Raw genomic sequence first — 23,887 nt, 5'->3', positions numbered from 1 at the left:
GTGTGAATTTCCCTAGAGTCATACGCTTAGATGGTAGTTACTACTTTACTAAGATTAGTTTAGTCAGTGTTACCATTTTTCAACATGACTGGATTTAGATTGCCGTTACTACTTCATTTATGTAGAGTTCAATTACAGATGGTAGTTAGCTGTGTAGCTGTCTGTCCCTGGCAGAGAAATACATCAAATCTGAATGTATATTTAAATTTTTATATATATAGTAGAACAAATGTCAGAAAGACATTCTGGTCTTAACTAAGTTTTGTTCGTGCAAATATGTCGTTTCTGCATGTCCAGGGCAATGTAGAAATTTACTTTCAGCCCCTTGTCTCACTCTGACTGCAAATTGATGATGTTATATTTTTCATTTGTGCATGTGTGGATTCATCTGTTCGTCTCCAGGACCCAGAGTTCCAACCAGATCTGGTGGCTTCCAAGTCGAATGCAGCGGCGGGTCTGTGCTCCTGGGTTATAAACATCGTCAAGTTCTACGAGGTTTTCTGCGAGGTGGAGCCCAAGCGTAAGGCGCTGAGCGAGGCCAACGCAGAGCTGGCTGCTGCACAGCACAAGCTCGCTGCCATCAAGACCAAGATCGATGTGAGCCACCGTGTTGTACTGAGTTGTTGAGATATTTATTTGCTACATACCAACTTTCTGTTTCAAAGTAATACAATTTCAATATCTAAAATGCAGATTATATGTTCTTTAAACATATATATCACCTTTATATATTTTTGTATGTACAGTATATATATACAAGATTTGCTGTTCTTGCTTTCTAGTCTTTTCTTTGACAGGACACTAATGTTTGCATCAGTGCATTTTTTGTTGGTAAACTGACTTTAGTGCAAAAGAGTGTGGGCTGAAAAATGACTTCTGAAAGACAGTAATCTCAGCACCAAGCTATGAAAGTTTTCGGAGACATCAGTATGGATCAACAACTCTATCAAACCCTGAAGATATGCAGTATAATAAGAATTTGATGCTACAGAAATGAAACAAAATAAAACAACAACAACCAGAGGCTATAAGATGGAGCCCACATTCAGGATATGAATTATTTTATCAAGGCTTGAGTGACAGTTGACACATGAGCTATGCCAGTAATGACAGAGCAGCAGCATTTCATCAATACAAAGCTGGTGTAAGGGCCATTAAAGGCTTTTACTGTTCATTAATCTAAAACCAAATCCATCAGCCTAAAAACACTATTGATAAAAGCAGCTGTAAATAATTGTTTCTCAGTGGCGTTGACATCCAGCACAGAGAGTGGTGCTCGGGACTCTGCTGCTTCTATCCAACCAGAAGCAGACCCAGTCGGACTTCTTGTCATTTTTCAGCCCTCAGTCAGATCGGTTGAGCGGAGATAGGGTTCAGAGCCAAGGGGAATTAGCAATCCTCAAACTAATCTACTGAACCTGTGTGCCTCACCACCGATTAATCCTGTTTGTCCTTGTGCTAATTGCTTCCATATGCCAAGTAAATCCATAGCGGAAGGGATCATAAGTTTGACCCAACTTTTCACACACTCCCAAGTTTCTCTCATAGACAGACTTTAGTCCTTTTTGTTTCCTGTCTTTGAGGATTATTTATGACCATGCCGTATTTTAACCACTGCCAATTTTTCTCTTTATCTCTGTGTGTGTTCATATGTGTGTGTGTGTTTGTGGCCTTTCAGCTCCTTAATGCGAACCTGGGGAAGCTGACAGCCAAGTTCGAGAAAGCCACTGCAGACAAGCTCAAGTGCCAACAGGATGCAGAATCAACCGCTCGGACCATTTCTTTGGCCAACCGTCTGGTGAGGAGGGGAACAGTGGTCTCACACAGAGCATCCTTTAACACTCACAGACACACACACACTTTCTTACACACTCCCTCTCTCATATATGATATCATATATTTGTGTACTTGTTTAGGGGTATTAATGGAAAGAATATTTGTTCAGCCCTTCCCTTCCCCATAAATGTCAATTTCCTTTCAATCATAACTCATTCAAATCAAAACACACAGACAGCACAGGCACTTGCAACAATCAGTTGAACCCTTACTTTACAGTGGCGCCACGATCCCAGATATCCACGGACTGTTAATGTCCAAAAATAAACCTAAAAATTATACACAAAGAAGCTCAAAGTAATGTTAACAGATTCACATCTTTATCTGTATCTGGAGTCATCCAGGTGGTGGTTGTCTGTGCAGTGTAAAAGTGAACTGCTTCTATCCAAAGCAACAGGAATCTACATGATGAAGTTACACAGAAAATGGACTCACTTTGGCTGTAGTCTTCAGTTTGACAAACCAGTTTTCACCAGGGTTATTTTTAAGTGAGGAAAAAAGTTGTACTGATGTTGCACATCATGATCTCATATTTAAGCCAGGAACCTTTAAGACCTTTGAATTATTTAATATTATAATTAAAGTTAGGGACTGTCTCTACAATATCAATATGGCACAATGCAATTTTCCTACTTTTTAAGCTGCCTCTTTGAATATAAATCATGCAATTTGGTTAATGTAGGTGCATAGTTGAGATATTGTTCTAGAAATGTTAATTGTTTTGTATTTTGTATATTTTGAGACCGGCCAAAGTTAGACACACACCAATCGTGGGAAGACCATTTCCATTTTATGCTTCTTCTACTCTACATGTTGTTACTTAACAAAGCAATATTTTACATTCACATTTATTAATTTGGATTAATTCTTTTGTCTCAAAGCAGATGAGTTACCATCCAAGCCACAGTATCTGATATAGGTTTTACATGCAACCTGTACCTTCAGTATAAGATAGCTGCATTGCTTTAGATTAAACCACCCAATAGTAAAACTAGATTGAGTTGTAACATTAAAATACTGCTTACACATTAATATAAATATTGTTATGCTGTATTGTAGCATTACACGTACAGAGGGGCATTAAACTGCATAATGGATACTTTTAATTGAAGATTTCACACAACTTCCAAATACAAAATTTGAAAAATAATGATATAGAGATGTGGATATCTTTGTAAAATAACAGATTTAAGGGATAGTTCACCCACAAATTATAGACTCAAACACTTCATACAACCTTTCATCGGCATATTGGTGAGTAGTGAGTGATTTTCATTTTTGGACTATTAAGAAACTTGTATTTTTAGACACATATACAGTAAAGTACTACTGCATATACAGCTATTTCATCACTGCTTGTTATTTCAGCTGTCTATTCCATAGGTACACAGTATTTATGTCTGCACACATGCACTCACATATACAGCCTTCATAAATCCCTTCCTATCTGCCAGTGTGTAAATCTCCTGCTGACAGCAGCAATACAAAATTGGGTGTTGGTATTATAATCACAATTATTCAAAAGAAGCTTCCAAAGGGCCGACGAGAGCAAAACAAGAACGAGGGTTTGTACTCGTCTGCTAGTCAATCACTTAATATCAATGCAAATGCAGTGAACCTGCTCAAGTGTGCAGTGTTTCCACGATGTGCAGTGAAAAGCGAGAGTCTGTATCAAGGTGTGGGGCCTCTCAAGTTTAGAAGAGATAAGATATTAAGGTGAACTTTATTGATCCCTGGGGGGGAAATTGGATCATTGCTGCAGTCAGGAGGTGTTGGTACACGAGCAGGGAGGTGATCAGAGGATATGAAAACCTAATAAAAAAGGACTTGAAGGTAACAAGGACTTGTTGTTCTGGAGATTTTCTTTTGTTCCTGAGCGTGTGCATCGACGACAGCAGACGTAGATTAATTTAGATTTGATTTTACAGGATATTCCACTGGGAATATGCTGCAGTGAAGTTAAAAAATAAATCTCTTGGTCTGCGTTTCAGGTGGGAGGTCTGGTGTCGGAGAATGTTCGCTGGGCGGAGGCCGTCGAAGACTTCAAGAAACAGGAGAGGACTTTGTGCGGGGATGTCCTCATCATCACTGCCTTCATCTCCTACCTGGGATACTTCACCAAACATTACAGACTGCATCTCATGGACAACATGTGGAGGTCTTACTTCAGCCAGCTGAAGGTGAGAGGCCTAGTTTTTTACGCCCTGTTCACACTAATGCAGATATTTTGCCAAACGTTTGAGCCTCTCGTCCACACACATGGCCTTAAGTCACTAAAACATATTTATACAATAAAACTCAAGTATCCGTAACAATAACAATAACATCCCAGCTAATTTTGTTATTCCCACTGTTGCCTCATGTAATGAGTATGCACCAGAAACAACAACAATGTCAAAGAGACCTACGATTATTTTAGGGCTTTAGAAAAACATGGTTGACGCTTTTCATCTGAATTAATGGGGCAACATTCATGAGTGTGACATCCAGATTTCAACATGTATGATTGTTTGTATTAGTTATGCTGGTGCACTCAGAGTACTGTGTTACAACTTTTACAACAGTTAGAAGTAATAGTTAGAGCTACATAAATATAATTAATATTTTAAGATACCATGTGTATTCTTCAAGTAAGGGCAGGAAGGGCTCAGTAATCTACTTCTCATCAACACCTTTTTACTTGTCAGATATTCTTACTGGGTATTAATCCACAGGTGAAAATAGTCCCTAACAAAAGGCACTATTTTCTCCTTGACATGAAAGCTGCAGGAACTGTGATGATCAGCATTGCCTGTTTGTTTTCTCCCACAAGTGTGTGATGCTGGTGGAGGTTGTTGTAAAGAGAGCAGCACATTAATCAAGTTGGAGAAAGGCTCAGTTATCTTCTCTTTATTTTAGTCACACATCGAACAAAACCATCTCCACTGCAAACCTGCTGCTTGCTGCAATCACTGCTGTCGATCATGCTGAATGAAAGAACGTAAACAGGATCACTCCAGTTACAGATTGTATCACAATTGTCTATTTATCAGTGTAAAGGAAACTTTCCCATAGTTGGTCTGTCAGGCGTTGCCATCTCTGCACACAAGTCAATAACAGTCCAGACTGTTCTTGTGTGTAGTTCCTTAATGATGGAATAAGTTACCAAATGCTGTCAATTCCTCTCTGTCTTTATGGATCTCTTGAAGACTTGTGTTCCTAACTAGCACTTAGTGTGCACGTTCACTGCATTTCTTTACCTGATCTCCTACAGTTTGGTTTGTGGAAGAGATGTAGCACAAATTCTCCTGTACTGGCGCTTCAGTGTTGTCACTTTAGATAAAAGTGTGTGTCAGGTCAGTAAATGCTTATGTCAAAGACCCATTTAGCTTTATACTCGACTATGTTTGAGGAGACTAACGCAGTGTCTATTGTAAACATGCCTGGTTGGGATGGGCTGTTTGCTTGGACTGTGGTAATGCTGGTTGCAGCTTTCTTTCTGAAACTATAAAAGTTACCTGCAGTAATTGAGCCGCAGCAAGTAAAGAGCTGCTGCAGGACTCAGTCCACATAACCCTGAAGCCACAGCTGCTGCACAAAGAGCTGTTCACCTTCACTCAGTCCACAGAACCCTGAAGCCACAGCTGCTGCACAAAGAGCTGTTCACCTTGACTCAGTCCACAGAACCCTGAAGCCACAGCTGCTGCACAAAGAGCTGTTCACCTTGACTCAGTCCACAGAACCCTGAACTGGAGAATCAGCTGTTGTTGCTGCTGTCATGATTGGCAAAATCACTTACGTCGATGAGCCCCAGCCACCGTTGCTACAGAACATTGGCCAACTGTTTATTCAAAATGTTTATTAAGTGTCCAAATTGCACCAATTCGACACTACACATGTGAAGTGTGAGCCGATAAGATGAACTGTTCTCGAGATCAGCGTACCACAAACAGACAGACTGAGATTTGTGGATTTAGTGGATAGAAGTTAAAAAGAAAACATGGATGTGGTCATGTATGACTGACTACCGTTGTTTCACTTTAAGATTTTAACAGTAATACACATGATTCAAAAACCAATATCATCTGTCAGGTTCCCATCCCGGTGACCCCTGACCTGGACCCTCTGACCATGCTGACTGATAGCGCTGACATCGCCATATGGCAAAACGAGGGCCTGCCTGCTGACAGGATGTCCACTGAGAACGCAACCATTCTCACCACCTGCCAGCGCTGGCCCCTCATGGTGGACCCCCAGCTGCAGGGCATCAAGTGGATCAAAAACAAATATGGGGAGGACCTGCGTGTCGTCCGCATCGGACAGAAAGGGTAAGAGGCTTCACCTCAATGTGCACCTGTCACTTTTGGTAAAAGATTTTTGGGATACATGAATTCCTGCTGTTCTGCCCTGACAGATACCTGGATGCCATGGAAAGAGCACTGGCAGCAGGTGACGCGGTTCTGATAGAGAACTTGGAGGAAACAATGGATCCTGTTCTTGGACCTCTGTTGGGCAGAGAAACCATCAAGAAGGGCAGGTAAGCAGTTTTACAAAAGTTATTTATATTCTGAAACTTTCTGTTGGGTATTTGATGTCAGTATTGTTTTGGTACCCGGTGAAATGCGTCAGTATTATGGAAGTATTGAAAGTTTCATTTTTGATGTTTCCTTCACCCAAAAATCATCAATTCATCAAGTTTTACAAACAAAATCCAAGCTTGTTTAAAAAGTACTAATTGTAGTGAGAAAGTATGTTAAGAGATACAATATAATGAAAGGTTATAAAAGTTACCCTAACCCTATTTTTTCAAGTGTAATAATAAGTACCAATGCATTAACATTAATTGTTTGCAGCACATCATTTAATAAGGTCAATTTCAAAAACTTTGAATAAAAAAACTATATTTTAAAATATAGATACATGGTTTATGCAATTTAAATCAAGACAAGTAAATTCACTTTACTTAAATTCTATGACTTAAAAAAGTATATATTTGTGAATATACCTTTGAAGGAGCCTTTCTATGTCTAGATAGAGAGAGGGTTCTCCTCCATAGAGTCCACCCTGTTCCACCGCCATGTTTCTCCTGTAGCCCAGAATGGACAAAGCTGACATTTGCTCTAGAGACGGTCTTTCTTGTTACCTGATGTTATCTGTTGTTCTCCGACATGCGTGGATGCAATCTGCAACCTCACCGCTCAGTGCTGCTAAATCCTTCACACTGGTCCTTTAAAGATTCATGTGTTTGGGTGGAAACAGAAACAGGCAGAGATTAGTGGTTCAGCGCTTTTAATATGATTTGTTAACAAAAAGAAAAATATAGTAAACATCAGTCTAGCTCTTTTAATGACAGTGACATGACATAATTGCTGGTATCATGGGAATCTTCACTTCTATTTTGCTGCTCTCACTTACCCACACAGGTACATAAAGATCGGAGACAAGGAGTGCGAGTACAACCCTAATTTCCGCCTCATCCTGCACACCAAGCTTGCCAGCCCTCATTACCAGCCGGAGCTGCAGGCCCAGTGCACACTGATAAATTTCACAGTGACCAGAGACGGTCTGGAGGACCAGCTGCTCGCCGCGGTGGTCAGCATGGAGAGACCTGACCTGGAAGAGCTGAAGGTAAGAATGTCAGCGGAGGCAGAGATATTTAATATTAACACTCAGGCCCAACAGTCCTCTTATGAAAGCACATTTAAATTCACTAGATCTGGATTTTCTTTTGGATCTGTACCAAATTTCACACACTCTTATATATCAGTCCCCTAAACATGCCTGTTTTTTTTCATCAAATCCATGAATTATTTACTGAGAAATCAATGAGAATGTGGAAAAATGCCCTATTTCACATTGGATCATTCATGCCCCAACCATCCACAAATCTTCAAGGTGATCGGTAGAGCAGTTTTTGTGTAATCCTGCTAAATAACAAACAAACACATGTAGACGGGAACTAGAAGCGGCGAGGTGATTCCTGACAGGCTAATACCCAGACCGCTGAGAGACAGCTTCTCCATAACAATTCACTATGACCTCTGTCATGTCACCTGCAGATTGTGGACCAAGATATGAAACTCTTGCTTTTCTCCACGTTTATAGAACAGGCTTGATTGAATTCCTAATGGGCCTTTTACTTTTTACTGCACAAAAACTAATGAGCTCAGTTTTCAACTGGAGTTAATGTTCAGTGTGTTCACCACAGCATCTCTGCTCTGATCCTTCTGTGTGCGAGCCTGAATCAAGTTGATTGTCAGCGTTTGTGTGTCTGTGTGTGTGTGTGTGAAAGTGAAAAACAAATTCCTGGATCTGCTCCCTGATCTAGATCCGCACCAATAGTAAATGGATTCTTTCCTGCCTCATGCATCCTTCCACCAAGTTCCGTGGTAATCCGTCTCGTAGTTTATACACAATCCTGCCAACTAACAGACAGAGAAACAAAGCCAACACATAACCCTCGCTCGCGGAGGAAACTAGGAAAGTGTTTGTCTCACTCTCCAGGTGCTATCTGACAACAAACAAACATTCAGTGGAGTCTTTGAGTTCGTCTCTGAGCGTTTCTTTTGTGCAGGTGTAATTAAAAGAAACAGTCTGAGGAGTCACCGTGCCTGCAGAAGCAGGGCGCAGCACTCTCGCTCGTCATTATCCATCTTCCTACACAGCGGCAAGAAAACTCTACCTGTCTTTTCACATCACAGGAAGCTGCGTGTCCGGGCCCTTTGATTCCAAAACAATCAGCCGGTGCCTTTGATTAGCCGCAAACTAAGTGGATGTGTGATAATTATGGGGCTTTGGTTCCTACACCTAAGGAGACTGGGACCCCGGATGCCTGTGTGTCAGTGTGAGATAGTGTTTGTCTCTGTGTGTGCATGAGCGCAGGTGTTCAAGTGACATGTCTGTGTGGAACATAGAGTAATCTGGAAATGATATATTTCCATTTCAAATGTGCTTTTGACTTGTATTTTTAAATCGAATGCAGCTGCTATATGCTCCACCATGTTCTGTAGCTTTTTCTGCCACTAGACAAGAGGCAGGTGGGTTAATCGTAGCTCTGTTGCTGAAAACATCTTCATGCTGAGACTGAACTGGAGGTTGAGACTAAACCCAGACAGTAAAGTTTGGGACCATAAGACCAAAGCAATGAGCTGAAAGACAGTAAAACGCCTCAGACAGCTAAAGGGATCTGCAGCGTTGGGTTGTTCTTTATGGGTTTGTCCTTTCAGGTGATTTCACCTTACACCGACACTTAAAGCATTCTGTAAATACAGTTTAGTGCTCCATTGCTTTACAGCACAGAGAGTTGTGCAGACTCCCTCTCCATGAACAGAAGTAAAGCTTGCACAGGCAATGGCAAATATTAGAGCACATAAAGAAATAGTTTTTGTTGTGAGGTTGTTTCATATGGATTATTATGAGAAAATTACTTACTTACTGAGAACGCTGCTGCTTTTAAACTAGAGATAAACATTTCTTTTTCTTTTTCTAACCGATAACCAACACTTGTTTAACCATTAACATAGAAATTTAAATCTTTATTTAATGGACGATAAGTTACTGAATTTTTAACAAGGGGTTCATTTTTACATGTGTCATGTTTACATGTCACACACAAACACACACAAACACACACACACACACACACACACACACACACACACACACACACACACACACACACACACACACACACCCATCTGTCATGATCAGCAGAAATGCAGTGCTCTCGTGGATCATCAACATATCCATAGTTCCATGTTCTTAGCATGCAGCTGTCAGTTTAACGTTCCACTTTAGCTGTGCGTGCTGCGACGGGCATGCAGCCGCTCCGATGAGAATGAGAGTAACCTCCATGTGAACACGTTCAGTTCAATCAACCCTCAGCAGACAGCTTTTCTACTGTGTTTCACTCAGAAACAGCAACATGTCCTCATGATATGGGGACAGTCTGGTCTGTTAACTGGGAGATCTCCAGCAGAGAAAGCCTGCTCAGATGCTCCAGATATCCAGGGATCGGTCAAAATTGTTAGAGTCGGTTAATGGTTAACCTTTTAATAATGAACATCCCTATTTTAAACCAAAGCTACAGGCTTTCATCTTCACCATTAAATTATTTGGTAATTCTGCAGAAGTACTGATGCTTTAAATGCTTCACGTAATGTTTGACAGTGGTAATCTGTATGTATCTTCCTGTTTTTATCATCAGCCATGATGTCTCAGTGAGCAAATCACTATTTCTGTTATGAGAAACACTTTAGATTTTATGCAAAAGCCTTAAATAGAAAATTAAAATGCTCTCGTGACCTGGTTCAGTTTCCAGCATCTTAGATTGTTTGATAATAGACAGTATCAAAGAAGAAAGTATTTATATTTGAATGTCATGGCTTGTAGCTTCCATGAAGAATCACCCATTCAGACAATAATCCATTAATCCCAAATAAAAAATCTAATTCACTTTGAAGCACTAACAATTTAACACTGTGTCACGGTCACCCTGGGTACTGTTCCTGTGACACTCTTCCATTTATCATCAAGCTCCAGGAATTGTGTAATTGTGTCTTGATGGTATCCTCAAGGGAGTTTCATCAGTTTTTTATCACTCTGGCACACTCATTTATGTTCACACATCCACATCCACCTCTCCAAAATCAAAGCAGAGGCGGGTACGAGACGCTCTAAGATGTTTTCCCTTTTTAAATTTAAATGGCTGTCTTTGTTTTGCGTGGATCCTTGACCCTTGACTGTGAGGAGGAGAAAGCTGTTGTTCCACTCTTTGATCAGTGCCGCTGTCTCCAGCAGAAGCTAAAAGCTGTCATTGCTGGTCAGAGTTAATGGCTACAGCTCGGTACACTGTGTACAGTACATCAGATTCCTGACGGCTGTGCGACCAACTTCCAAGAAGTAACGAGCAGCAGGGAGTTACGATATCCACAGCACGGTCCACGGTGTGAATGTAAATGTTGGTAATTAAGCAAAGCTCCAGCGCCTAATGATGCCTCCCGCTCGTCTCTATCGACAATCTGCTCTTTTCATGTCAGATGTTTGAAACGGATTGGCCAATGGCGCTACTGTACCACAGCAATTAGACAGCACGTTGACACACTTCCACTGTTTCTTAAATGCGTCCCTTGTTAGTCGAGGGCCGCGGAGAATCAGAAAACCCTCTTCGTTCTCGTCTGGCTGACGGCGGTGTCTTTAAGAGATCAGAGCGGAAGATAATGTGGGAACTCTGTTAATGGGTCAGGAAGATTTACTCTAACACAGTGCTATTTGCATTTTGATGGCTTTCTGGAGGGCGCCCTTGTTTGCGTTGGGGCCTCTGCAGGCGACGCTTCATTCAGACCTGTAGGCCTCAATCCACAAATCAGCATGTTTAATAAACGGAGAGAGGGGGAGAAAAAAACACACCGAAACGCTGGAGTTAAAGTCTAATGTCCCCTCAGCAAGTGAAATGTGATTTAATGAAGCTTGTTTAATTAGCATTTCACTGAGATCGGAGGGTGAGGGGAAAAAACAATATCTGGATACTCACTTATCATTTTAATTAACAGTGGAAGTTGAAGGTGGATGGTGGGGGGGGGGGCTGTGCACAATATCAAAGAATGAAGCGCTGAATGGCTCTTTGTTGTCAGTAAACAACCCGGACTGATAACAATCGCCAGACTGATAGCGGAGCGCAAATTGGCTGTACCTGTTTATATTCTTTGAATGACTCGGTGTCATTATACCTCTTAATGAGGTGAGCGCTGCTCCTGAGCCGTAAGATGACTACTGGGTGAAAGAGCTCTCATTTAACTGAGCGAAAGACGGGCTAAGGAGCTTAAAATGTCAAGTTGCCTTTTTGGAGAGCGCACAGGGGGAATCAGTCCACAACCTTTTATCACAATAACTAACTCGTCTGGTGTCTCGTCCTCCCTGTCCTTATATGAGTGTGCTTGTGTGCATCCTTCTGCTTGTTTGTTCCGGCACCATTCTTGCGTGGGCATTCGGCGTTAATGAGAGCTAAAAGGCTGCACTTCCCAAAGTACCTTAAGTGGCACTCAGTAATCATTTGCCTAAAAAAGAATGATAGATGTAATATATCATTTTTATTCCAATTAGGGCATTCTGCTGACTGGCTAATTGTTTGTTTTTGCCAAGCAAGAGTAATTACAAGTACAATGTGCCGGCGGAAAGCAAATCTTTAAAAACGCACTCATTACTGCATCCAGTTGGGAATGTTTGAGCGTGGATGGCGTTTCCCCTCAGGAGTTCCGAGTCTGGGCAAGCAGAAGGTCACCACTGAGTCACACAGGCAAATGTCCTCAGTTAAATGTCCACCACTCAAACCAATTTTGTCCTTTTTGTCGTTGCTCAGAGCGCAGGCATGTCAGGTCTTTTCCTTAAAATGCCACAAATCACAGCAGTTCTGTTTCCCTTGTTCACTTTTGGCAGAGAAGTTTTAAAGTATGGAGAGAGTAATGATGCAAATACAGAGCATGAAAGATTTAACAAAGTAGAGGCTCAATTAGTTTTAACAATGGTGTAAAATACCTCTCATCACCGCAAAAGGAAATACTGTCATAAAAAGAGCAATTAAACAGTGTGATCTCCTAAACTATTTGCTCCCCTGGCGTGATTTAAACTATGTATGCCTTTTGTCATGGGAACATTATGCAGCAAGGACCAGGAACAGCTCCCCCCCCCACACACATACACTCCCCGCGGCAACCTACCAGCTCCCCCGGTGATTACACAGGGGCAGGAACGTCTACAGCCAGAACGTTATTACCACCGCCTGTTTGGGATCACGCCACTCAAAAAACTGTCAACTATTATCAGTCGCCAAAAAGCCTGGAGTTGGCAAATCTCCCAACAGCCCACCGTCCCATAATTACAACAATTCAAAGGTCGCAGAGGCTTCTATTAAGGGAAACTTCAATAAAAGCAAAGTCATTATCGAGCAGAAACAAGAAGCTGCAACAGACTATAATGAAGGACAAAGCGGGATGAAGCAATAAAGAGAAGTAACCATGCCCTGTCGACTTTGTTCTCCAAACGCCTCTCAAACAGCGCCCTTTGAAAAAGTGAAAGTTTCTCTCAGTGAGAACAAAGACAGAAATAAAAAAAGACTGGTTTGAGTTAAGCTTTATTAGACGACGGGGTGCACTAATCCATATGGTGAGGTGTGAGCAAAACCCTGTGACTGAGCTGCGTGTGTATGCGTGCTTATTCTGTCTGATGCCTGTAAAGGTTCATAATTAAACCCATAATGCCATGTATCAAATGATTCACAATGTGTGTGTGTGTGTGTGTGTGGAGTTTTCCCATCAAAGCTCCTTCCCCTTTCCCTCGAATCGACGGTGTCATCACGCCGAGGGTTGGGTCGCTCGGCAGGTTTGATGTTGGCAACCAGACGGCAGCTGGCTAATCCAGCCCAGAGCGCTTCCTTTATGGGTCCAGATAGCCGATGCAAAGCATATTGATTAGTTCTGCCTTTGAGGTGCCCTTCAGTATTCGTGTCCTCATATTGACCCACACCTTGAACATCCCCCTCCGCCTCAGATTATGATGATAAGGGCAGAAAAGAATCTGACAGCAAAGCATATGGTGTATGTGAGAAATCCTCTGACATGCAGAATCTGTCAAAGAGAAAGTTTTTGTGTGTTTCTGTGTTTCTTAGTCTGACCTGACGAAGCAGCAGAACAGCTTCAAGATCACCCTGAAGACGCTAGAGGACAACCTGCTGTCGCGTTTGTCTGCCGCTTCAGGAGATTTCCTGGGCGACACAGAACTGGTGGAAAACCTGGAGACAACTAAACGTACCGCCGCCGAGATCGAAGAAAAGGTACTCTTCTTTTTTTATTGTTACAACACCTTGTCGTGTGATCAGAACTTCCCTGCTCCCATCAAGGCTTCAGAGGACAGATCACAAGTTTCAGTCCAAGTATTTAGTGGATATTAGGAATCAATAAAATAGTGAGGAGATAACTTTGTGTTTCAGAGAAACTTAAAAACTCAAATACACATTGACTGTTACTGTAGATAGGGCACTATATATATATATATATATATATATATATACCTCTTATCCTCTTGAGGGTTGCAGGGGGAGCTGCAGATGTTCGTTCTTAAGCATAATTGTGCGGGCATTTGCTGGCAAAAACTGAAAAGTCTCATAATTATCGTGTTCCACGCAGTGTGGGAACATATTCTCAGGAACCGTGAAATTGAAATAGTTCTGCTCTTTACTGGAGGGTGTTTTATTGGATAGTGCACAATTTCATCATTAGCTGACTGATGAACCTTTTGTGTATGAATATGCGTGCAGATGTGCGCTTGTGTCTCTGAGTGTGATTCCCTCTGTGTTTGCACTATCTTTACTGTAGGTGAAAGAAGCCAAGGTGACAGAGGCCAAAATCAATGAGGCTCGGGAGCACTACCGACCAGCAGCAGCACGGGCTTCCTTATTGTACTTCATAATGAACGACCTCAATAAAATCCACCCCATGTACCAGTTCTCTCTCAAGGTATACTGTCTATTGACCTGCCATGTTTCCTCCCCGCCTCACGGGCCCCCTGTGAGACCCCTCTTTACACTCACCCCTCTGTTTCTCCCCTCCCTTCTCCATTTGCTCACCATGTTTTATGCTCTTTGTCCTGCTTTTATTGTGTTTGTGGCTCCCTAATGTGGTTATGTAGAGGATAATGTCTTTCATATTGTCAGCCAGCGAGTGCTGAGAGGAGGCAGCCTGAGATATGGTTTGCAATCACTCCAGACTCTGCAGGTAGCGGCCCAGGCCCAAGTTATTTCCCAACGTAATCAAATGAAAACGCATTCAGTGTTGATATACCTTTGACCTTCTGAATGAAATAAAATGCATTACAGTATGTGTTCTTCACACCAGGTGAGAGCAAAGTGTGACAGCTAAATTGGCAAAAATGACACCGTGGTGCTCAGAGTAGAAGATAAAGACAATTATTCTATCACCTTAGTGACGTTTGTATTGACAGTCACTCTAACATCTTTTAAAGAATTCAGTTAGACTACAACTTTGATTAGTGCCTTTGATCAGTAGTGTTTGTCGCCCTCATACCTGCACTGCTTGATATGTTGAAGATATTGTACCAAAGTAATCACCAGCTGAGCCTGGTCACAAGTCCAACCATATAAACTGAGTTTCTCCAAACAACCCAAACTTTCTCTGTTAACACCCTGTACACGTCAGGAGCTCACAGTTTACATTAGACAGAGCCACGGCTTCAAGGACAAATCCCATGAAAAGACCAAAACCAACAGTTTGTTAATCCTTCTCTCAAAACTCTGACTTCCTTATGCTGCATCAGGCCTAACTGCATCATATCTATCATGTCGAATGACACTGACTAGACAATGTCCAACTTATAACTGAGCCACATTCAACACAACAGTTAGTTATTGATTCATGTCATTGGATTTATTCATCCATGTCTTGTAGAAAGTGACTCTCTTGTTGACAATACTGTGACTTTGTGTTGTGTGTCGATCCCCAGGCGTTCAGCGTGGTCTTCGAGAAAGCGGTCCTGAAGGCCGAGCAGGACGACGTTCTGAGCCAGCGGGTGTCCAACCTAATTGACAGCATCACCTCCTCAGTGTTCCAGTACACCACCAGGGGCCTGTTTGAGTGTGACAAGCTCACGTACATAGCTCAGCTCGCTTTCCAGGTAGGAAGGGAGGCCGGTTTCATCTTCTGCATGGTTTGTTTTTGAGAACAAGCCGGCCATTGAATCAGCTGCTCCTGAGACCAGAGGACCTGTCTGGATTTAATCAAGTGGAAAGGAAGTGCGGTGTGTGCTCGAAATGCAGCATCTCAAAGTTATCTATGTTTGTTGTGTCCCCAGATCCTTCTGATGGATAAAGAAATAAACCCTGTAGAGCTGGACTTCCTTCTGAGATACCCCGTCCAACCAGGTGTAACATCACCAGTGGATTTCTTTTCCAACCACTCCTGGGGAGGGATCAAGGTACTGTGTTGCTGTGTTGTTGCCGCTACTAAAATGTAATGACTGTGGAGAGGAGCTGAGTTCTTGTTGTGACTCCCAGAGGTAGAATCAATTAAAATGTCGTCTAAGTGAGCGGTCAAACGAGAATTAGGCGATGCTGGATCCTCTGTGAAGTGGTGACAACAGCTGTAGGGCTGAAGACAATTAATTGTTTGGACAAATGACAGAACATTTTCAATTATATTTTATCCAAATAATATGATTGGCTGTCATACCTGTCTGTCATTAACCAACCGGCCTGCCTGCGTGCACCCTGCCCATGTTTTCATTGCACATGACCGGAGTCTTCAGTCGTTTAGCGGTTAGTGAGCCAGGCACGGAAAAGTCGTCTCCTTGCCGTTGTCAGGCGGTTTGCTTTCATGTGTTCTGGGGGCGTGGTTTTGAGGGCTGATTGGAGGGGGTGGGATGTATCAGTTGCATCTTTTCAAAGTGTAGCCTACTTTTGCTAGTTTTTATCAGGATTACCAACCCTATCTTTAATACAGTTTATCCAAGAAACATATTTGAACTAACTACTCATCCCTCGTGTGATATTACATGTTGCAGCACAGCTAATGTGAAATCTTTCTCAGCACTGGATGGTTAATTAAAAAAATTCAAATTATAATATACATATATATATAAAAATGATAATCTACAGTCAAATAGTGTTCTATTCCATATGAATTGGGCAAACTAAATTAACCGTAAATGGAATGAATGCAAAAATAATCAGTACAAAACTTTAGTGCTAAGCTGTTAATTTAACCAAATAAAGCTTTTGGAATCCCATGTAGCTGCCCCTCAATGTTGAAATGTCAGAAATATGGTCTCCAGTCGTATAAAATGTAATTGACCCTTATGCCTTTTCGTCCACCCTGTCATGTATGAGAGGCCTGACTGAAATCCACAATTTCCCTCAAGTTATTTTAGCACTTGGTTGCTCTACCCAGTCTGTGGAGTTGCCTCTTATGATGCAATTTGTGCAGCCCAGTCTCCCGGCAACAACTCTGCCTTAACTTGAAAACACACTTAAGGATTAATTGAAGTCTATTTTCTCCGTTTCACCCAAACCTCCGGTCTGACGGCACGTGATTCTCTGGGGCCCAGCTTTGCTCCACGACCCTGGTTCATTTTAAAAGCAGCCGAGCTCTGCGTACCCGTAATTCCTCTTAAAGGACAGACGTCTGGCAACAAAATGCTGTGAACGTCAAGCAGCAGAGGTTCCCTTGCTTGTCACATCAGTTTAGCAGCAAACTAAACCGAAGCAGTAGCGTGGTTTTTTTCCCCCCTCTCATGCTCATGAATTTTTCAATCTGTACCGCCTAGAATATTAACTTAACCTAAACTCCTCCGAGGATTCGGGGACGGCCTTTCTCCAACTGCTCTCGGATGTTCAAAGCACTGCTAATCAAATTGTGTCACTCGATTTTCTTATTGCAGTTGGGTACATAATCAGTTGGAAAGCTTTAACGGAGGAGAAGATCCTCTGAATGCTTGGCTCTCCTGAGGATATTAGCAGAGCAGGAATCCCATGAGACTGTGTGTGTTCTCCCCTCACGGGGGCCAAGAGGTTGCCAACCGCCTGCAGTAATTAGACAGACTGAGTTGAAGTGACAGACTGTGTGCCGGGCTATTTGGTCTCACTCCACCATGCCACCTCATTCTAAGTGGAGGTTGTGGGAGAGCTAAAAACTGCATACATTTCTTTCCGTGGCACCTTGTAGCCTACTCCATGTGTCTGCTGTGGGAGGGTTCCAGGACCCTCCTCGTAGATTATATAGTAGAGCAGACAGCTTGTAGTGTGTGTGCGTGTATACTTGCCACGGAGTATACCTGCTGGAGGCTGCACTGCATGACACTGCTGTTCTCCACAGCTGAGATAAGGTGTCTGTCAGCCGGGGAATCAAAATAACCCCCACTGGTTCTGCAACGGATGCATATTCAGTCCTCCCCACCCCCCACAACGTTCTGAAAGGGATCGTGTTTACTCAGCATTTCCATTTCCGAAGAAATATTATTTATATAGGCATGAGGAGAGATAAACACTCCTGTCTAACTTTTTTTGTCTCTTTTTCCCCTCCAACTTCTGCAAACAAAGTTAGTCCTTTTTTGCTGTTTATTGCGAAATGGCTCTGAAGTGGTCAAAAAACTTGATCACACTGAAGCAGCACTTTAAAAGGAGATGTAGTCGTTTTTCCTGTATGAATCATTTTTCTTTTCCTCCACCATCAGGCCCTCTGCTGCTTGGAAGAGTTCAGAAACCTGGATCAAGACATCGAAGGTTCGGCCAAACGCTGGAGGAAGTTCGTGGAGGGCGAGTGTCCTGAAAAAGAGAAATTCCCCCAGGAGTGGAAGAACAAAAACTCGCTTCAGAGGCTATGCATGATGAGGGCTCTGAGGCCTGACCGCATGACGTACGCCGTCAGGTGAGAGGTGGAATCTGAGCTTGACGTTTGCTCTGTGATCTGTGAAGGATTTTACTGACCTGTGCTCCTCGTGAAAGGTTACAGGTCAAACTGTTTAACCTTAGACTTTAGAATCTGAGTTGAAAGAGCACCTGCTACAGACAAACAGAAATAACTGCAATTATACGACTTTCCAGGTACAATCAATGAGCCTCATTATGAAACAAGACGAGAAACAGCGCTCACCCTGTCTCTCGAAATGTCACCATGTGGGCACAGTGTTCACCTGGTACTTACATGCAATATCTTATCTGCATATTGAAATTCAGGAAATTATCAAATATTATACAGCCGATTTCAGACATGACCTCCAGAGGATGTCCACATATTTGGGTGCAGACTTTAAGAGTTCGCCTTTAAAACATGAACAAGGCACATCACAACAGTACAGAAATCTGGGGTGGCGCAGCAGGCAGAGGCAGAACGTGACGTATGAATTCTCCGGAGATCACGTGTTTTTATTCGTAGCACATCAACACCAGCATCGGCCCTTATCACCAAAACCTCTGCTGACATCTTCGTTAGTTTCTTCTACGTATATGAAGCCAATCCTGCTGAGGATTTCCTGTTGTGTTCAATTCAGACATTATCAAGTGTTTTTACTTTGGGGCTGCCTGGAGAAACTCCGGAGAAAGTCCAGAGCCCCTCACTCGTTCAATTGCATTTTCACATACAGCCCCAAATGTCAGGCGGTTGTGATCCCATCGTAGCATGATGTCTAATGAGGACTTTTATGTTAACACATAATAATGTGTATAAAATGTGTAGTAGTTCCTCAAAGCTGCTAAAGGAAGCATTAAACTGCATTTATGTTTGCTTTGCATCTTCAAAACAAAAATCTGCCAGCAAAGATTGAAATGTGTAAAAAAGTGTTGCAAACTGAGTCGTGTCTCTCTCCCCCCCCCCACAGAGATTTTGTCGAGGAGAAACTGGGAAACAAGTACGTGATTGGCAGATCCCTGGACTTCGCCATCTCCTTTGAAGAGTCTGGTCCAGCTACGCCCATGTTCTTCATCCTCTCTCCTGGAGTTGACCCTTTGAAGGATGTGGAGAAACATGGTAATACTCTCGCTTGTTTTATCTTCAATAAGCTGTAAAATTCAGCCTCGGAGTGTGTTCTGGACTTTTATCAGAGCCGACATATAGCCGGCCTAGCTGTCGTTTCTTTATGTGGTGGGAACATGCAGGATTTACATTGAAAAGCCTGTTGAAGTTAAGTGCACGCTTACCTGCCTCCATGATTTCCACTGTGATTCTGACTGCACGGGGAAGATAGTGCTGTGTGACTCTGCTGTGATATCAGCCATCTCTGCCGATGCACTACAGGCTCTGGATAGATTGAGGAGATTATACTAAAGGTCACAAATATATGAGACAACACCACTGGTGTATTAGGGGCAGTGAAAAGTAAATGTCATTGGTTTTAGAGTTACTTTTCATTCTTATGAATTGTGCGGGTGGCAGCAGGATGTGCTGTTTGGATTTTTGACCAAAGAAATGCCAAAAGTCAAAGCTCTTGCACTGACCTGGAACCGGGCACCATCACTTTCATCTGCTGCAGAATAAGTCAGTGTCATTTGAATTCAGCTGGATGAACTATTCAGATTGCAGTTTACCGGAACTGAGAGGTTTCCAGTGTTTCTGCTTTAACCAAGTCCCTGAGCATTTTGCCATGTCAGTATTTCTCTATTCAAGTGATTCATCATCATAAATTCATGTGCTGTGGATGTATGATTTTCTTTGCATTTCTGTTTCTGCTTGAAAGTCCCTCTTAAACTAATGGATCCATACCATAGAGCCGTTTCAACAAATACAGCTGTTACCCAGAATGCACAGTTGTTTTTGAATATCTTAGAGGCGTCATCTTGACAGAGACAGGCAGCAGCAGGTGGTGAAATCCAACGTACACCTGCTGTAGACAGGCCGTCAACCCCAAACTGAAATTTGCCATCCTCCTCCAATTTGATAAGAGGACACACTTCTCATGGAGCTGCCTGTAAGCTGTGTGATCATTGATTATCTGCACCCTCACTCTGACTGTAGTCAGTCACTTTAAGTAGAAAGGTTCAAGTAGTCAATTGCTGCAGATGTGGACAGAGCATGTTGATGGGGAGTAGCAGCACCCTGAACCAGGAAAAGGGGCTTTGCCATTATAGCTGGGACTATCGGGTTTCTCATTGGTATTAGGCTTCAATTAGATTTTCATTAGATAGATGGTGTGATTTTGTTTGCTCTGCAGGGAACTAATATCCCCGAGACAGACCTCCGCTATCTGCCTGCTTTCAGGTTGGAGTTTGAATGAAACCGACAAGTAATTGTACCGTTTGAATGGAATCTCAATGTGGACAAGGCTGAGCCACTGACCATCTGCTGGCTGGGAAGTCAAACACATACTGTTTCATTTGAAGACATTTGCTACATTTGATTTCTTTCTGAGAATTAGATGAAAAGATCAATATCACTGTTATCTCAATGCAACTGGAGTTTGAAGCTTGTTAACTTTATTTAAAACTATGTGATGAATGTCCAAATGCAAATCGGCCCTCATTCATGTAAGCGATTGCATCACTGCTCATAGCACCATGATATTAATGGTGCTGTTTCTGTTTTCCGTTCAATAGTCAGCTCAGAATTGGCGGTGTATTAAGTTGTGTTTAAAGCTAGATTTATTCAAGCCCTTTTTATGGGATTGGTGGCTCAGCAGTCACCTTCCTGAAATAGAATCACCTCAAAATTTCCGCAGCAATGGCCCTGGAAAAGCTGGCAAGAGCAGGTTACAGTATTCAAATTTGCCCTTAAACAACTTTGCATGTTTTAAGTAGAAACAGGAAACCAGATGCTTTAATTCAACAAGCACTTCTTCACTGAGGCCTTGCAACATTAGAAAAGTTGAACTCTTTATTTGCTTTCCCAATCATAGTGACTCTTTGATGTCTTAGTGGCTACTTTATACATTATATAATAATAGGGCTGCGTGATTTGACCAAAGTCTCATATCCCAATAGAAATCATTTTGTATTTAAGTACCGATACATATACCCTTTCCTGACCAGGTACATTGAGGCCATGTCTTTGCAGCTGTAAGTAGCAATGGCAGCTGTTGCCTCCTTCCATCCTCATGACTCTTTGCCATATGGCGTGCTGCAGGCAAAAGCCTCTCGCAGCGTCAGAGTCTGAAGTTTGTTTTGAACACTCCACTGCTTTTGTGTCTCTCATCCATAAGTCTCTCCCTACTGTTTGACATGAGTCTTGCGTAGATGGTACAAGAGGGTAGTGATGTTTTTCGTATGTTTAGGGGAACCGTTTAGACCATAATTTGCAAAGTTCAGTTTTGTGGTCCATTTCAGACTTTTCACCCAAAACACATCCACGCAACAGAAGTAGCTTTAGGTATGAGGTTCTGCTTTTGTCTCGGCTCGTTGGAATCTTTCTCCTGTTGGGAATTACCTTGTTCTCTTTGCCTACCCAACTCTCAGTAGGAGAAATCATTTTCAATAATATTAAACAACAGTTTGAAGCCTATAGTTAACCAGCATGTCAGGAGGATATTCTCCTTGAAATGACACTTGTCTGTTTTGTTTCAGGGAAGAAACTGGGCTTCACATTTGACAACAAGAACTTCCATAATGTTTCTCTGGGTCAAGGCCAGGAGGTCGTTGCTGAACAAGCCCTCACTTTGGCAGCTGAGAATGGCCATTGGGTCATATTACAGGTACAGTAATCCCACACTCATGCTTTACACACTGTACACAAAGAAAAACATATTTTACTGTGGTATTTAATCAAAAGCACAAAAAAATACATCTTACATCTTATGTCTTACAGTCACAATATAAATTCACAGTGGACAGAGAACAAACACAACCTTATTTTGTTTTCACAGAAAGTTCCAACAATCATGTTGAGTAGATGCAATTATAGTTCGTAATATTTTAACAAAATACATAATATATAATTGTATACTGAAATATGATTCTCTGAACATTCTGAGAATGTCCTATGTAATAAACTCTATTTATCTCACACAAAAGGTGCTAAATCATAAAAAATACTTTTGCAATGAAAAGTGACAGATATTTTATTCACAAAAAAACACTTATAACACGGTTAGGGAAATGAATGCAGGGTTCATTTATTGTCAAGGATTTTCTATTCAGGAGTGGTTTCAGGTGGCATTTCCTTTATCTGTGTGTGTTGTGAATGAGTCCGGTCGTATTATCACATTGTTCTTCATTGCATACTCAATGGGATGTTTGCTTTCTACCCAGGTTTGTCTGCATTAAAAAGTGAATTTAATTTTCTGCAGAAATGTCCTTACTGAAAGGGCTGCACCATTATACAGTACGATATCTACAGCCCCGGTGTCTGTTCTTCTCTTATCTGGAGGGCAAGGCTGGTGTTTGCATTTTAAGTGGAAACCTTGGTGGAATTTCAATAGGAAGTATTGACAGATATGAACCGCAGACTGGGCACTGCAGGACACCCTTTTCTTTGAATTTACACAGCTAGTAGAAGACAAAAAAAGATTGGGATGCCATCACTCTTTGCTTAAGACCCAGGATAGCACAGACAAGCAGATGTTTAATTACCTTTGCATAGGAATCCCGATCGATAGGCTTAAAAAGGCCTTGTCCCCCTAGCAACAAACCTCCCACTCGCTTTATCATCAGCTGTCCGTTTGTCTGCCTGCTGTGAGCCACCCCCGTGGCACTGGCAGGGGAGGGAGAGGAAACCAAAGGGGAGGGGAAGTATCATTCTCTCATTTTATTCTCAACAGTATTTTCTCCTGCTACAATGCTCCGTCTTGTCTCCTCTATTCCTCTTTCCAACCTTTCATTCCACCTCATGCAGCAACGTTCACACTGTAGCCATATCATTTTCTGCACTGCATCTACCTTTTTATCAATCCTCACGTCCTCCCACGTTTCTCGCTCACCTGCTACCCCTCCCCTCCTTACCGTTTCATCTTGGCCATCCTCCTGCCTATCAACCCCCTCCCTATCGTCCCTCAGTCCACCTTTACTGTCCTGCTGCCGGGCCCGGCTCCATCAGTGGAGGGCCAGGTCAATGGCAGGTTCCCATTCGTCGACGGGTAATTATGCGATAGAACAGCCGCTCTGGCTCAGATGGGCCTGTGAGACAGAGATGCAGAGAGTTTGAAAGCAGCCCATTGGGATGGAGGAGGGGGGGAGATAGAGAGGCAATCAATCGGACAGATTGGAGTTGAATATCACACATTGGCCAGGCAGTGGGAATCAAGTGGCCTAAGCTCACCAGCTTCTTCGAAGGTTTACTGCTAATGCCACCCCATTTGCAGCCGGTGGCAGAAAAGAATGTGAATAGAACAGAAAGCAGCAGAGACAGTTTGAAGAAAATGCTTCCTCGTCACTTTACTTTGTAAAGAAGAGCCAGATACCAGTGGTCGGCTTTTGAAACTGAAATGATTCATTAATTCCTCTGACATTGAGAGTTGGACAAGATTCACTTTAACTGCTGATGTAGAGACGACCCTTTTAATGAAGGATGAAAAGGATCAGTCAAAAAGGATATTTTAAAGTATTGTAATCTGAAGCATCCACGAATTGTTAGCTGTGCATGTAACA

General features: G+C 42.3%; 1 protein-coding gene across 1 annotated transcript in view; it reads left to right on the top strand.

The window, feature by feature from the left end:
• The window catches only part of LOC117752715 (dynein heavy chain 9, axonemal-like), a 50,959-nt gene that overhangs the window by 8,618 nt on the left and 18,454 nt on the right, over nt 1-23,887 (top strand). The window contains exons 5-17 of the mRNA XM_034570299.1: nt 403-597; nt 1,679-1,798; nt 3,828-4,016; nt 5,908-6,143; nt 6,230-6,352; nt 7,239-7,443; nt 13,478-13,642; nt 14,184-14,324; nt 15,328-15,498; nt 15,676-15,798; nt 18,052-18,245; nt 19,195-19,343; nt 21,869-21,996. Coding sequence (XP_034426190.1) covers nt 403-597; nt 1,679-1,798; nt 3,828-4,016; nt 5,908-6,143; nt 6,230-6,352; nt 7,239-7,443; nt 13,478-13,642; nt 14,184-14,324; nt 15,328-15,498; nt 15,676-15,798; nt 18,052-18,245; nt 19,195-19,343; nt 21,869-21,996 — 2,139 coding nt within the window. The remainder of the gene's footprint in view (nt 1-402; nt 598-1,678; nt 1,799-3,827; nt 4,017-5,907; nt 6,144-6,229; nt 6,353-7,238; nt 7,444-13,477; nt 13,643-14,183; nt 14,325-15,327; nt 15,499-15,675; nt 15,799-18,051; nt 18,246-19,194; nt 19,344-21,868; nt 21,997-23,887) is intronic.

Source organism: Hippoglossus hippoglossus, chromosome 19 (genome assembly GCF_009819705.1).
Source record: "Hippoglossus hippoglossus isolate fHipHip1 chromosome 19, fHipHip1.pri, whole genome shotgun sequence".
Taxonomy (NCBI): domain Eukaryota; kingdom Metazoa; phylum Chordata; class Actinopteri; order Pleuronectiformes; family Pleuronectidae; genus Hippoglossus; species Hippoglossus hippoglossus.
The sequence above is the reverse complement of the archived record's forward strand: the minus strand, read 5'-3'. Positions and strand labels throughout refer to the sequence as shown.